The sequence below is a fragment of the Dryobates pubescens genome, chromosome 22 (assembly GCF_014839835.1).
Source record: "Dryobates pubescens isolate bDryPub1 chromosome 22, bDryPub1.pri, whole genome shotgun sequence".
NCBI classification, from domain to species: Eukaryota; Metazoa; Chordata; class Aves; order Piciformes; family Picidae; genus Dryobates; species Dryobates pubescens.
Genome location: NC_071633.1, coordinates 7,024,442 through 7,039,529, shown reverse-complemented (window position 1 = coordinate 7,039,529; position 15,088 = coordinate 7,024,442). Strand labels below are relative to the sequence as shown.

General features: G+C 39.9%; 1 protein-coding gene across 2 annotated transcripts in view; it reads left to right on the top strand.

Moving 5' to 3' along the window:
* MPPED2 (metallophosphoesterase domain containing 2) overlaps positions 1-15,088 on the top strand; it is a 96,956-nt gene that overhangs the window by 23,535 nt on the left and 58,333 nt on the right. For both annotated transcript variants that reach the window (XM_054171731.1, XM_054171729.1), the window contains exon 3: positions 7,891-8,072. In XM_054171731.1, the coding sequence (XP_054027706.1) occupies positions 7,891-8,072 (182 nt within the window). The remainder of the gene's footprint in view (positions 1-7,890; positions 8,073-15,088) is intronic.

The window sequence follows — 15,088 nt, the reverse complement described above, 5'->3', positions numbered from 1 at the left end:
TTCCTAGGAGTATTATCAGCAAATGAGTTCTTTCAGGGTAAGAGGAAGGTATAATTTATAGCAACCCCTCCCCAACAACAAAAGAAGGTAGAAGAAATTCTTCTTAATGACTTTTCATTGAAACCATACTAGCATAAAAACGGCAATTTATTGTATTATTTAAAGGAAACTTTTGCCTGGGCTTTAGATTAGTGCTGATGATGGTCATGAGTTTTTCTTCTCCAGTGTTTGGAAAGCTACTTACACCCAAATTTTAGAAGGTATTTAGTTGATTTAAAAAAGAAGTTTTATCTGTAAAGGGAAGATGAATAGGAATTTCAAGAACACTCAAACAATTCAGTTTGTGAATTCCCATTAATATCAAAGGAGGTTAGGTACTTAAGGAAAAAAACCTCACCAAATGGCTGACTATTTGCCCCCAAAGAACATCATAGAAAATTTGGGGTTTTTTTAGCTCTTTCTGGTTTTATGACTGGCCAGAATCTGGGATTAACAGACTTTGGACTCGTAATTAGCTGAGGTGTTTATCAGGCTGAGAAGATACATTATTATAAATTCCTTACAAAAGAGGGTGTTCTGAAGTTTGCCCCAAATGATGACAGTGGATAATACAGGTCTTCTCTGTTTAATCTCATAAATCTCACTGGAAGTGAAACAGCTCCAAAACCTGTAATGAAAAGATCCATCATTTCCCTGCAGCTATAATTGTTGGAAACGTTAGCAGTAAGCTGCTGAGTGGTGCACTGAATCCTCCTGTGGCTTTGTAAACGTAATTTTTTTCCCCTTTCCACTTTGCACTGAGACACAGTTAATGCCATTTCTGAAATAAATAGCAGACCTCTGCTTTACAGTTTCCAGAACTCTCTCTAAGGTTTTTGATGGGTGACACGTGTACAAGGAGGTTGCCAGAAGAGGTGTGGCTTTCTAGCTAATTTGGAGTAGTCTGTTCTTAGATGTGTGTGTGCTTGTACAAATAAGATCTACCAGTGAGAGTGGTGAAAGGTATTTGCATCCTTTTTTTATTTCCAGTCAGGGAAGCCAGATGTTGTCTTGGTGTCTGACTGTACTGGAAGTTAGCAAAAGTGCTAATACGTGTGATGTAAATAATTAATGGCCAATAGCAGCCAATGAAAGCAATGGCATTCATTGGTTTAACTGAAAGGAAATGAGTATTTGGCTTTGTGTCTTTCAGCACAAAGTCAGCTCTGTGTGTCTATCTGCATATATACATTTTTCTGTTTGGGTGTGTCTGGATGTCAGTATGAGGTGCTGGATTTACGCAGTAAGAATCTGCAGGCTGCCCACTTTTCACTGGAGGGTACAACACGATCAGATAACCTGCCTGTCCCTTTTAACAAAAGATTTGTACTTTCTTTTTTCAAATCAGGAAATCAGTTATAAATGTTGATCAGATTGCTCAGAGTCTTATTGAGCTTCCAGGCATGGGGCTTCAACTACCTCCCTAGGCAACATGTTGCAGTGTTTCATCACCCTCATGGTAAAGAACTTGTTGCTAGCATTCAATCTAAATCTCCTTCAAGTCCAAACCATCGCCCCTTGTCCTATCACTACAAGCCTTTTGAAACAGTCTTTCTGCAACCTTCCTGTAGACTGCCTTTAGGTACTGGAAGGCTGCTATTAGGTCTCCCTGGAGCCTTCTCCAGGCTGGTCAAGCCCAGCTCCCTCGGACACTCCTTCTAGGAAGAATATGAAGATTTTGCAGGAGGAAGTTAAACTGTAAATAAATAAAATGTTGACTCTTCATAGCAAGTCTGAGTAGGTATTTTTTAAAAAGCTAGCAATATAGATATGATTTTTATGTAGAATATTTGCCAAATAGTGTCTCCAAGTGAATCCCACATCAATAATTGCAGCAACACACAGGTCTTTTTTTGTTGTTGGTGGTGTGTCTTGGTTTTTCTTACACAGACTAGAAGTCTGTGCTTCCATGGATCTATAATGAATACTAATTTAGATATCCTAAAAACTAAACCACAAGTTCAGTCACAGATACAACCCAATGGAGAAATTACTAAGAGATGAAAAGGCAGTGTATGATGTGATACAGTCTAGGAAGGACACAGGCCTCTGTGTCACAGGACTATTCATGCATCTGGTGAGCTTGGAAAAGAGTAAAATTAGGTGGTCTTCTGTGCTGTAGCAAAGCCAGTGAAACCAGCTTAAGAAGCAGTGGCCTTCCAGTATCTGAAGGGGGCCTACAAGACGGCTGAGGAGGGACTTCTTAGTAGTGATCAGGTAGTGATAGGACTAGGGGGAATGGAATGAAGCTGGAGGTGGGGAGATTCAGACTGGACGTGAGGAGGAAGTTCTTCACCGTGAGAGTGGTGAAGCCCTGGAATGGGTTGTCCAGGGAGGTGGTTGAGGCCCCATCCCTGGAGGTGTTTAAGACCAGGCGGGCTGACCTCTGTCAGCCTGATCTAGTGTGAGGTGCCCCTACCCATGGTGGGGGGATTGGAACTAGATGATGCTTGTGGTCCCTTCCAACCCTGACTGATTCTATAGTATGCTGTAACAGTGCTGGTTTGGGGCAGGGAAGAGATTTTCATCATCTGTAAGTGTTTTGTCCAGCATAGGTACTGTGTTCATCTGAGTGAGTTATTCAATGTCAGGAACTGGAAATTCTTCCTGGCTTAATGTTTAAGATTTTTATTCCATCTTCATGGATTAATTGGTTTCTTGGGAGCTCTATAAGAGGGGAGCTGGGTTCTTCATATCTCAAACCCCAAGAGAGAAGGGAAGTGAAAAGGGTGTGGGTTCCTCCAAGCACAGGAATTCCTGGGGACTGGCCAACCCACCCAGAGCCTTGTGTTTTTAGCATTTGAACTCACTCATGCAGAATTATCCTTTGCAATCAAAACTTTAAATTCTTTCTAAAAAATGGTGCTTGTGTCTTTTCTAAATTTTCTTTGAAAACAGGGTCCCAGGGTAATTCTGCCTGCAGCTGAGTCCTTTAATGGCTGCACTGCCCTTCCTCAGAGGTACTTTTTAAGGCTGCTGATTTATATGACATCAAAGCCTGGGCTGAAATACACAGCTAACGTCTGTTCTGTAGCTTGACACCTTAAATCAAGTCCTTGCATATGAAAGGCCCAATGTTTTCCTCCATGACTTTCTGAAATCAGCCTTCCTATCTTGCTGCCAAAATCCCCTTGATCACTTCTGCATTGCTCATAGTAGTATATTTACTTAACCACTGCTTTAAAAGTGTGAAGCCATGCCAAAATGTGCTGGCCCATGGATGAGGGCAGCAGGCAACTCTCAGCCCATGCAGTCCCCAGGAGCAGCATGAGCAGCCTAGCCAGGACCCTTTGTGGGCAAGGGGCAGCATTAGCCTTGCTCACTGCTACCACCCCACTGTTTTGGATGTGCCATGGCAGCCAGGGGTTTATAGGAAGATGTTGATTAGTGATAACTGAGCAAGCCAAACTGAAGTCCTGGTTTATGCTGTTGTTTGATTCAACTGGAGTGATGTGTGAGGAACTGTAGATTTGAGGTTTGTACCTGAGGGACTCTTACTCTAAATAGCTGGTGGTAAGGGCAGTTTAGTAAAGCCAAGTCATTATCTGATAAACAAGGTCCTTATGGAAGTGTATGAAGATTACATTGTCCCTTCTGATTCCTAAGCCCTTGTCATAAATGCATTAAATGTGACAGATCTTACATTACTGTCATGATCTTAGAATGCAGTCATTGCTCAACTGCCTTAGGGGATTTCATTCTGGGACTTAAATAAACTTGTGGAAAAAAACCCAAAGTGCCTGATTTTCTAAGGTGAGAGATATCTTAGGATGGATAAATACCTATTATATCTGGCTGTAAAGGAGGTTATCTACCCAGAATAACTTAATCATTTATGGCAAAACATTCCTCATTCATTTTTGATGCTTGACTATTGTGTTAGCTTGCTTTTGATGTCATGACTTCTCTTCTAATTCTAACATAAAAACATTGAAGTTCTGCAGTAAAACCTTATTGCATCTTTCCATGAGCATTCCCTTCCAAATTCAGTTAGCAAATAATCTATAAACTGCTTAAGTCTGCCAGTTTAGGAATACTGAAGAAAGTATTGGTGGTGATGAAGCATCAAAGTTAGCTGGATGCACTGTGATTGGAGCAAAGGTTAGAGAACACGTGTTGTTGGATTTCTTCAGTGTCTGCCCTGATTCAGCAGAGGCTGGTGGTGGGCAGGGCTGAAATAATAATTTTACCTCCTGTTGAATTGCAGTGAAGGTCAGATGCATAACTATTACAGTGCTTTTAGAAATGTCAGTGTCTAATCCTCAGTTGTTGGGTTGTGAGCAGACCACCAGAAGAGTGGATGGCATTCACAGCTCAGCTAGAAGCCCGCTAGTGAGCAGCATGTCACCAAAGGCTCTGAGAAGGCAGTGCCTTGCCTACAGCAGCAGCTGATCTCATAAGTTCAGAGGCCAATCCTCTCATGATGTAGTGAAAAAGAAAAGTCCTGCATTACAGTTTGCCATACTGTAGCTGTGGATGAAAAGAAAACTTGAGCCTTTAGGACTGGCAATAGTACCACTTTTATTAAGTTTCTATTGAAGAGCTATTTTGAGCAAGATAAATTGATGGACTGAACACAATAACCTTCAGTATCTCACTTTCAAATACTTGGTAGTCAAGCACTACTGAATAAGAGAAGAAATTAAGCAAAGATGTAGAAAAAAGGTTACTTGGCAACATCATAGCGTTTCAAAGAGGAGAAAGAAGGGTCAGGAACTTAATGAATCTCAATTATAGAATTTTCTGTAAGTCAGTCATTGCATGAATAGAAAAATCTAAACCAGATTTTGGTGTCATACCCTAATAGGGGTTGCCTAAAGCAAAACAGGGTTTGTTTGGAAGCAAACTGCAGAGAACAGCAAAAACATAGCTGCTGGGTATGAACCGAACTGGACTCCCAGGAAACAGGCAGTGCTGGTCATAGCTCAGGCAGAGGGCATCTGAGCTAGGTATGTGGTAGTTATGAAAGCTGGTGTTCATTTTTTGTGTTGTCTGCAGTAAACATGCTTGGAAAGAGGAAATGTTACCTCAGAGAACCTTGTGTTTACAGTGTGACATACTACTAAAAAAGTTTTGCCTTGCTTTCCGTAACTGGAAGGTAGACACCGAATACAAAAGCATGTGGCTTATGATTACAGTTCTGCCCAGCTTGCCGGTGCAATTTCAATGGGTAAATTAATTTTTCTTCTTTAGTAATAACCTTATTCATTATTGACCCTAACAAAGAAGAGAAATGCACTGATAGCTGGAATTCTGATTTTTGTATTGGGATTCTGTTCCTGGTGCTTTGGGTGGAATTGGAGGTGCAATACAAAACCCAAGTTATCTCCCAAACTGCTCTTTCCCACCCAGTCCAGCATGCAGTAAAATCTGTTTTTAAAATAAAGAATGTATTAAAGTAAACATAATCTTGCAGAGCCTGAATTTTGCAATTTAGTTCAGTGGACCATGACAACCAAATGTGGTGCATTTATGGTAACTACAGCTTGATTGGAAATAATTAATTCTGATGCCTAGGAATAATGTCTTTAACCCTGCCCCTCATGTTAAAATTTTAGCTGTTAGTAGCATTTTACTGAATATAAAAGACTCAGTAAAATCTTGTTAGTAAGTGCATTCATGTGGACATTTTTCCATTGGAGACCAGTCTGTATCCATATGGCATGTGACTTCTTGAACCACTATAGAGTCCCTGGTGTAGGGAGCTGAATTGCTCCCTGGAGGAGGATGCTTTTGATCCTTTCTCACCTATGTAGGGAGCAGAAGCTAAAAGGCACTGGTGGAAGTTTGCTGTATAGAAAACAGCAAACACAGTTCAATAAATAAAGGAATACATCAAAAGTCTGTGTTTTCTTTGAATTTATGCTTTATTATATATTATCATAGAATGGTTTGGGTTGGAAGGTCATGTAGTCCAACCCCCTTGCAGTCAGCAGGGACATCCTCCACTAGATCAGATTGCTCAGAGTCTTGTTGAGCCTGACTGAATACTTGCAGGCATGGGGCCTCAACTACCTACTTGGGCAACCTGTTGCAGTGTTCCACCACCCTCATGGTAAAGAACTTGTTGCTAACATCCAATCTAAATGTCCTCTACGTTCAAACCATCACCTCTTGTCCTATCACTACAGGCCTTGGTAAACAGTCCTGCAGCTTTCCTGTAGGCCCCCTTCAGTTACTGGAAGATTGCTATTAGGTCTCCCTGGAGTCTTTTCTTCTCAATGCTGAACAGCCCCAGCTCCCTCAGCCCGTCCTTGTAGCAGAGGTGCTCTAGCCCCCTGAGCATTTTCTTGGCCTTCCTCTAGACTTGCTCCATCAGGTCCATGTCCTTCCTGTGTTGAGGGCTCCAGAGCTGGATGCAGTACTCCAGGTGAGGTCTCACCAGAACAAAGTGGCAGAATCACCTCTGTGGATCTGCTGACTGTGCTGCTTTTGATGCAGCCTAGGACATCACTGGCCTTCAAGGCTGCAAGTGCACACTATTACTGATCGGCCATCTCATTACAACTACAGGGATTTAAGATTCACAGTGAATTGTTAGTTAATTGTTTTCATTCAGTGTAGAGAGCAAAGCTAATAAAACCTGGTTCATTTTACATTCAGGCACTAATTCTTTTGAGTTTTGTCCCGGTAAGTCCTAGGACAGCCTTATTCTGGGTGCTTTAAAACATAGAGATTGGTTTCACTGCTCTGGTGATTTGAGAAGTAAATGCACTATTATTCTAACATCACTCCTGAATACCTCCAAATTTCTAGCTGAAGCTAAGCTCTAACCAGGATCACAGTGGCACATCAGTGAAATGGGTTGGAGTTTTGTGGAATTGAGATGGGATTTTCACAGTGTCAATCCAGATGTGCTACTAAAACGTTTAGACTGAGCAGTTCAAGTTATAGTAACTGCAGAGAAATAAATGCTATTCCAAAGTAGCTAATGGGTTGACTTTTTGTATTTTAAGTTATTCTGTTAAAAATTCTCGAGTGCTTCTCTTTGCTATTATTTTTCTCTGTTCTGCTTAAATTAAAAAAAAAACAAACCCCAAAATACCTCAAACCCAAACTTGCATGAAGTGTCACATAGGTTGGACTTGATGATCTTTGAGGTCTCTTCCAACCTTGGTGATACTGTGATAACAATTGATAAGATCAAACTAACAAATATAACTTGCAAATAACTAGTAGAAGTATTTTTTAAAACATCATTTGCTATAGGAAAAGGAAGTTTTATCTCTGATTGCTAAGTTCTCTACCACATCACTTCCTGGTTTTACAGATTTTGGGAAGCTGAGCTCAGGATTTTGTATGAGGGTGAGAAGTTGTCATTAGACTCAGTTTTGCAGTCTCCAGGCTTCATCAAAGCACCTTTGAATGTACCTGATTGTGTGTAAGGCAGTGTTGCTGCTGGAATCTGTAGAAGTGCCTATGCCCTTGAAGAAAATCTCACTTGAACTGCTCAGCTCAAGTGAGAGCCTGTTCTTGTTCACCTGTGAGACCTGTTCTTTAATGGCTTCTGTACCTCTACATGCGTAAAGCAGATGATGGGAAAAATATACCTGAATTCAATGTCTCTCAAATCCACCTTCCCCAATGCTTAAAATAACTTTATCAGAAGCTGGCCATATCTTGTGTATTTTTGTAACCTTCCTTCCTTCCCAGATAAGTCTGAAAGAAGCACTGTGATCCCTTCTGGCTTTTTGGCAGCGCTGTGTTAAGAGTCATCTTTCAGCATGGTGTGTATGAATGGATGTGTGCGTGCACGCTTCTGTAGAGATGGATCTGTGCTGATACCTGAAATAATAGATGTGAGGGTTTTAACCTTGTAACTGTTACAAGATCTTTATGTGTCTGCTTTAGGGTCGACCCAATCCCATATGACACTCCGAAACCAGCCGGCCACACGCGATTTGTCTGCGTCTCAGACACACACTCCAGAACAGATGGCATCCAGATGCCTTATGGGGACATCCTTCTCCACACGGGCGATTTCACCGAGCTGGGACTGCCCTCCGAGGTTAAGAAGTTTAATGACTGGTTAGGTAAGGAATTACTGCGTTTTGGTGACCCCAATTAACCTCTCCTGTCCAAGTGTCAGTCACTGCTTCCTAATTGAATTAGAGCACTTGAAAATCCCCCCCACCCTTATTTCACTTGTCCTCATGTGATGTGCTGTTTCTAGCTTCAGTATGATTCTGTTAATTAAGATGAAATTAGAGACTTTGCTGTGTGTCTGTGTTATCTTGGCGGGGGGAGAGATTCTGTCTTTCCACAGCAAGGACTGTGTAGCCTTGTGTGTGCTGGCTGGGTGGTGGCAACTTGTACAAGTGCATACCGTGTCCCATTAGTTTATGCTGACATAACATGGCAAAATCAATAATAATGTTTTGAGGGGGAGAATTTTGGGGGAGTGCTATTCACATGATTGCCCTTCTGAATTGAGAGTACTGGCATTTTAACTTTGAATGCAGGCACTCAGTGCCTCTTTGGCATTGCCTTTCATATTATGCCGTGTCTGATAGCAGTGCCTTGATAGTGTATTGCTTACAATTGAGGACAATTAAATTGCAACAGCAGAATGCCAAAATGAAGGAGAGGAACTTGTGCAGGATGCTCCTGTTCTAAGTGCTGCTGGTAGGCTGCCTGTGCAGTGCCATGTCACCACTTAGGCTAGAAATACTCAGAGGTGAAGGTAACAAAAGGCTAGGCTTCGTTCTACAGCTTATTTTACCTACTCTGTGATAAAAAACCCAGGGCCTCACCTCTACACAGTCTTATATAATGGGATGTCTAAGGCACAATAACTGCCCATAATTTTCTTGGCAAATAACACCAGGGGAAAATTTAAAAGATAATTCTGAACACCAGCCTTACTTGTACTTTGCTGGGTGTTGTATGTACCAATTACACAGGACTGAGAGCACTTCTGTCAACCCTGCAATCTTCTGTGTGCCTTGCATCCCTTTCCAACTCTAGGTATCTCATCTGAGCAAACGTTCGGCATCTTGTCCATCCAGTTCTTTAACATTCATCCTTCTTCCTTGTCTCCACAGCCAAATCATGCTCTCCTTCCCACTCCTCCTGGCTCTCAGCCCTTCTCACAACTTTCACTACTTACATTTTTTTTTCCCTTTGGCTGACAAATTTTCATTATTGGTTTTGCATGAAAGTCATCTGGGCTTATACATTGAATAACCTCTGTGGTCACTTAGTGATTGCATACACTGGCTGTGGTAATTTATTCACTTTGTTTTGGTGTGAACATGTCCCTTGGGTCTTGTAACTGCTGTAATCACTTGACCTTTGTGACTGTTAAATGCTTTAAACACAGTTATTTTAAATTTATAATTGTTTCCATTAAAAATCTCTTATAGTAACTTAACTGACCTTGCAGTAAACACAGCATTATTTGCTGAGGAAGAATTAAGATCTTACTCTATGCTCAATATATTTCTTACTGAATGTTTCAACATGCTATTATTATCACTGTTCATATTTTTCCCATCCATTCTCAATTCAGTCATACATGGGAAATGAAATGCAGGACTATCTAATTATAGCTTTGTCTTCATTGTGCAGTATTTCCTTTGCTGCATGATGGGAGGTGATTGAATAACTCATAAGAACTGAAAAGAAAGCAAAGATATATTCAGGCAGATAGATCTTTAATGAGTGATGAGATGTTTATTGTGCTCAATTAGTATGGACTTGATTGTGCATATCCCTGCTCGTGTGAATAATTTGCATCTGGTTTAGTCCTTTTTCTCAAATAGGCAGTTCTGTTCCTTTTAGTCTGGTGGTTATCTCTTACTGTGTTAATTTTTGGGTTTTGTGGTTTTTTTTCCATGCAAGATTTCCAATGCAAGCCCTATTACTGGATGACCCACTCTGCATTGGCAGATACAAATAAATCCAGTAGGTGAAATTAGTGCTGGTTAATGTCTGGAGTTGAATAGAATTTGTCTAGGTGATTTTGGAGTTGTTCTGGGATTTAGCAAATTGACTTGTTTCATGTTTTCCTTTTTATGTCTTGCTTTTGTTTTGAATGCATGCTTCTTTTAATTTCTGGGGGACAATGACTTGAGGACTTTTGTGAATGATTGAGCGGCCAAATAAATGCATATGGGTTTGGACTGGAACAGGTATTTCTTCATGTGTAATGTATGTTTACCATTAGTATAAAAATTGTTGACAGCACTAAAATAAAAAATCAGCCTTCCCTCCCCCCCAACCCATGGTGTAGTTCCTCAGTTAGATTACTTAAAGTGAGAAGAATGGTTATACTATTTTAACATGGAGCTTTTCTCATTACACTTAGCATATATGATTGTGGTCCTCTGAAAGGTGCCATCAGTTCCTTTAAAATTCATTTTCGTGCGAATGTGTAGTTACTGAAAGCAGCAGCTTCAGCTTCTAGTTGCTGGCTGCTACGTGGAACAGATGACGAAATGAGAAGAGCATTGGAAACATGGTGTTGCCCTCAGAGGTACGGGCAGACACTTGGTTCCAGTCTGAGAGTTCTGCGTTAGTACTGCAGAAACTTGAAATAATTTTCAAAACTGTAAGTTGAACACCTGCCAAAATACTGTTTGATCTTGAAGACAGTATCATTTAATCTGAAAAAAAAGAAAAAGAAAAATATTACCTGCAACAAAATGGTGTAGCAGTAAGATCAAGCTCTCTTCTTATCGCTGTTTAAAAATTCAGGGTCACATTCCTTTTATATCCTTCCTCAGTCTCTCTGGTTTGCCTCAGTTATATCCTCGGTTTATCTGGGCTTCAGCTCCTCTCCAGGCATATTTCGTTTAGGGGTTTGTGTGAGTGTGTTTCTTTTGCTAACATGCACTGAAAACAGTTCCATTCTGACAAACTATTTGCTCTGGAGAACTTTTTCTCCATAAAAATCTTATTTCTGCTGTGACTCATTTTAGCATCTGACATGACGCTTTTTAATAGAAACAAACCAGTAAGCTCTAAGTTTCTCTAAGTTCAGAAGGATATTAGCTCAGAGTGTTCTGAACTGATTTAGAACCAGAAGGAAGCTTATGCATATTTGGAAGTAAAATTATGGCAATAAAACCAAATCTCTTCCTATTTTTTATAAACTGATTTATTTCTGGTTTGTGTTTTTACCATCTGGAGCGTATTTTGAACCCTATATTGCTCTACTTGTTGTAGCTAGAATGAATAATTGACTAAACATAAAATACCATTTTGATGAACAAAACTCTTCGCACTTGAAAAAAAAATGCATTTATTGCGAGTGAAAGAAAATGCTGAGGTAGCTTTAATCCTGTGAGTATGTATGGGTTTTGCACAGCTGTTCTGGGAGAGAAGGAAGCAGCTCCCTGGAAAATCTATTAGTCTAATATTGAAAACAGCTACGTCCTCTGTGAGAGGCTCTGGTGAGGAGCTTCTTTAGGCTTCAGACACTGGAATGGGATCCACTTTAATAAGAGATTGAGCTGGCTGCTGAGGACAGTTTACTCATCTGCTGTGTTGGCATTCTGCTCTCCCTCTGATACCGTTAGCAGTTCTGTGTGATCCAGACCACGTTTGCCTGCCTGTTTCAGAGATGCTCTGAAGTGGGGAATAACAGAGACCTGAAGGTGCAGTGGCAAGTCTGTACAGACAGTTTTATTGTGTCTGCTTGCTTATTAATTCTAGCTGTTAATAGATGCTGAATATCGGGAGTTTGGAGCATGTGGATACAATTTAATTAAACAATCAAAACCACACACATTTAGAAAATGAAATCTATAATCTTCAAGGCATTTTTTGTTGGGTTTTTTTTTTGTGGTTTGTTGTTTTTTGGTGCTTTTTTTACATAGTTCTCTCAGTTATTTATCTTACTTTCTTTTCAGTGAAGTTTTTTAAAGCTTCTTCCAAGTTTATTTAGGTTTTATTGATGTATCACTACTTAGGAATATTTCCTGTGCTTTTATTCTAACTTGAACTGTGTCACATTTAACTTCTTATTTGTACTTAGTTTTAAATCCCCATATGGTTTGACTAAATTAATCAGAGTGCTCAGCTTTTATTTGCATACACTTGAAAAAGAGATATTAATACTAATTATTCTTTTCTTCTCAGAAGAACAAAAAAAATAATTTGAATTAACATTCAAATGTTAAATAATACAAAATGTTAAAAAAAACCCTTTTAATTAACAATTCAAATTCACCATTTTATTGTATTTATGAAATATTGGGAAAATACAGCCATGTGGATTTTTGGTAGTAAGCTGAATAATGTTTTCCTGATGTAGCAATCTGCAATAAAAGGTGAGGGGAAAAAAATGTGTGTGGGGAGAGGTCTAAAATTCTACTTTCATGCAGTTGTTATTATAGTTGCTTCTTCTTATTTATCCTTTGCTCTGAGTCAGATATTAGATTCTGTGCAGAAAACAGAACCCTGGAAGTGTAACTTAAAAGGTAACATAGAAGAAGTTGTATAGAAATGAGTGTCAGGATAGTGAAATTTCCCCTGCCTGAAGTACAATTTGTGCATGAAGAGCGGCGTGCAGTTTACTCATATCTGACCAGTTATTTCTTGTTTTGCTCTTGTTATTCTTGGCAGCTTTTCATCAAGAAATTTCACGAGAAACTGTTTTTACTGTCTGTTAATGGCCCACAGAGAAACTTTGTTTGTCATTTTGGGTTTTTTTAAGCTGTAGTCACTAACTTAATAGAGAGAGAGTGTGAAACTCTCTGTATTAGTTGTGTGCTACCTGCCATGATCAATCAAACCAAACGTTACGGTGTTACTTGACAGAGGTTACAGACTTGGCTCAGGTGAAATGTGCTTTCAAAAAGAATAATGTTCTGGATTGAGTGGCTCTTTATGTGTTTAAACCTAACGTATTCATTTGGCATTTGGTAATTTTCAATGAAAGAAAGGAGCCAGTGAGCACTGGAAAGTATTGCACAATTCTTGGATGGGACTTTCAATCATAATAATTACTCAGTCATATCTTGGAACTGTTTCCTTGGACTGCTCTTGTCTTCACAGGGGAAGCTTTCAAATAACAAACCATAACTAAAAAACTCCAAATTTACAGAATAACCAAAGCAATTTTTCCTTTTTATTCCTTCTTTCCCATAAATCCATTTAAAAACAGAACAGAGATTTATGGTTGTTGTTTTGACCAGGCATGAAACAAGTAATGCCACCCAAGTAGAAAGTTTTATAGACATTGTCATCAGGTTCTTCCTCCAGCATTGCTGCCACAGCCACATATCATGATATGAGAATGATTTCAGTGGAAAGCAAAGTATGTATTCTTTGTACACCATCAATTTATTTTACCCCTTACAAATCTAATGCTGCATCAAAAATACTAAGTGCAAAAGTACTTCTCTCCTAAATTTTCACATCACACACCCCATACTAACAATATCTAATTACTGTCTTTCTGTTACTAGAGCATCACATTCCTTCTTAAAAAGAACAATGGTTTCAGGGTGGAGGAGTTGCTTTGAGCAGAGAGAGGTTGGGGCTGAGGCGAGAAAGCACTGCAGATTTTAGTATAATGTGTGGTGTTCAAAGATATTTTATTCCATCATAAAGATTAGCAGGCTGTGTAATTCAATTTAAAGCTGGTTGGCAATGTCTTGTCTATTGCAAAGCCTCTTTTATTTATTTTTTTTTATCACCACTGTTTTTTTTTATGTTGTATGCAACTACAGAATCTACCAGGCAGCAGGAATAATCTTGGGTTTTGTGCTTCCCACCTCCCTTCCTCTTTTCAGTTCTGCATGTCAGGAAATGTGTGAGATCACCTTAAACTAAGCTATAAAATGATGTCTTGGTGAAATGCTACCCTGCTTTTTTTTTTGGTGTGTGTGATTCTATTTATTTATTTATTTATTTATGGTGTCCAAACAGCCACTGGGAGTGAAGACCTGCTAAAAATGTTGGACTGGGGAGCTTGAATCAAGCTTAAAGTCAAATGTTAGCACTTACACTGTTGTGGACTTTACTGTGCTGTAGAAAAAGCAAGATGCAGCATTTTCTGTTAATGCAAGACTGGCAGACCTTTATCTTGTAGTAATAGCCTATACTAGGGGGTTAATAAATGTTCCAAGAATTACTGACTTCTTTTTTTTGTTAAAAATAGATTGTTGCTTCTTGCTGGCTTTAACCAGCCTGTGTATCTTGTTAATTAACCCTCTTGTTGCAGTGGGCTGGAGCTGAGTGTTTGAGCTCAGATGAATTCTGCGTGATGTCTCTTGGCACAAAAGGGCTGCAAAAGGAAGACCTGTGGAACTCTACCTTTCCCATCCACCCCTGTCTCACCTGTTAGAAGAGCTTGAAATCTTTATTGACTGTACTGATTTCAAAGGATGGGGGTGTTCTGCTCATAGGCACACTGGTACCACTGGTCAGGAGGAAAGGGTGAAGGGAACTCCTTCTACAGGAGCTAAAGGAATTGCCATTTTCTTTGTTATCTTGGGCATGACAGTGTGAAGTGCAGAGAAAGCACTGTTGGATGACTTCAAGCATCTTCTGTTAAACTCAGGTTGGTGCAAGGCTGGGAGGACTCCACTCTGCTGCCGTGATTTGTGGTGCTAGGCTGGTCTTGTTTGGCTCACACGTGGGCTGGCTTCTGGTTGCCCTTCCACAGAGTTGGGAACTGAATTTGTCAGGATCCGAGATTACTTCAAGGCTCAGATCACTTCTCTGAGCTGTTCTGGTCTCTTTTCTCAACCTGCACCACAGCTGTGAGGTGAGTTACCAGACCCTTGCGTACTATTAGTGGTACACTTAAGTAGAGAGGGAACAAAGCAGCACAACAGGGGATAGTAATGTAAGGAGACAAAAAGATACAAAGCCAACACAATAAAATAAAAGGGAACACAATAACATCAAACTAGGGGAGGGAGAGTGGCTTGAAAGAAGTGTGTCAAATGAGAGCACAAGGATCTAAAGTGTAGTGGAGATTTTGAGAGTTTCATTTGTTACCAAGTTAACAAAATTAAGAAAAAAGAACTCAGGGACACTCAGTACTTTGAATTTTCTGTAACTGTTGTTAAGTGAACCTTGAAGACCTCAGAGT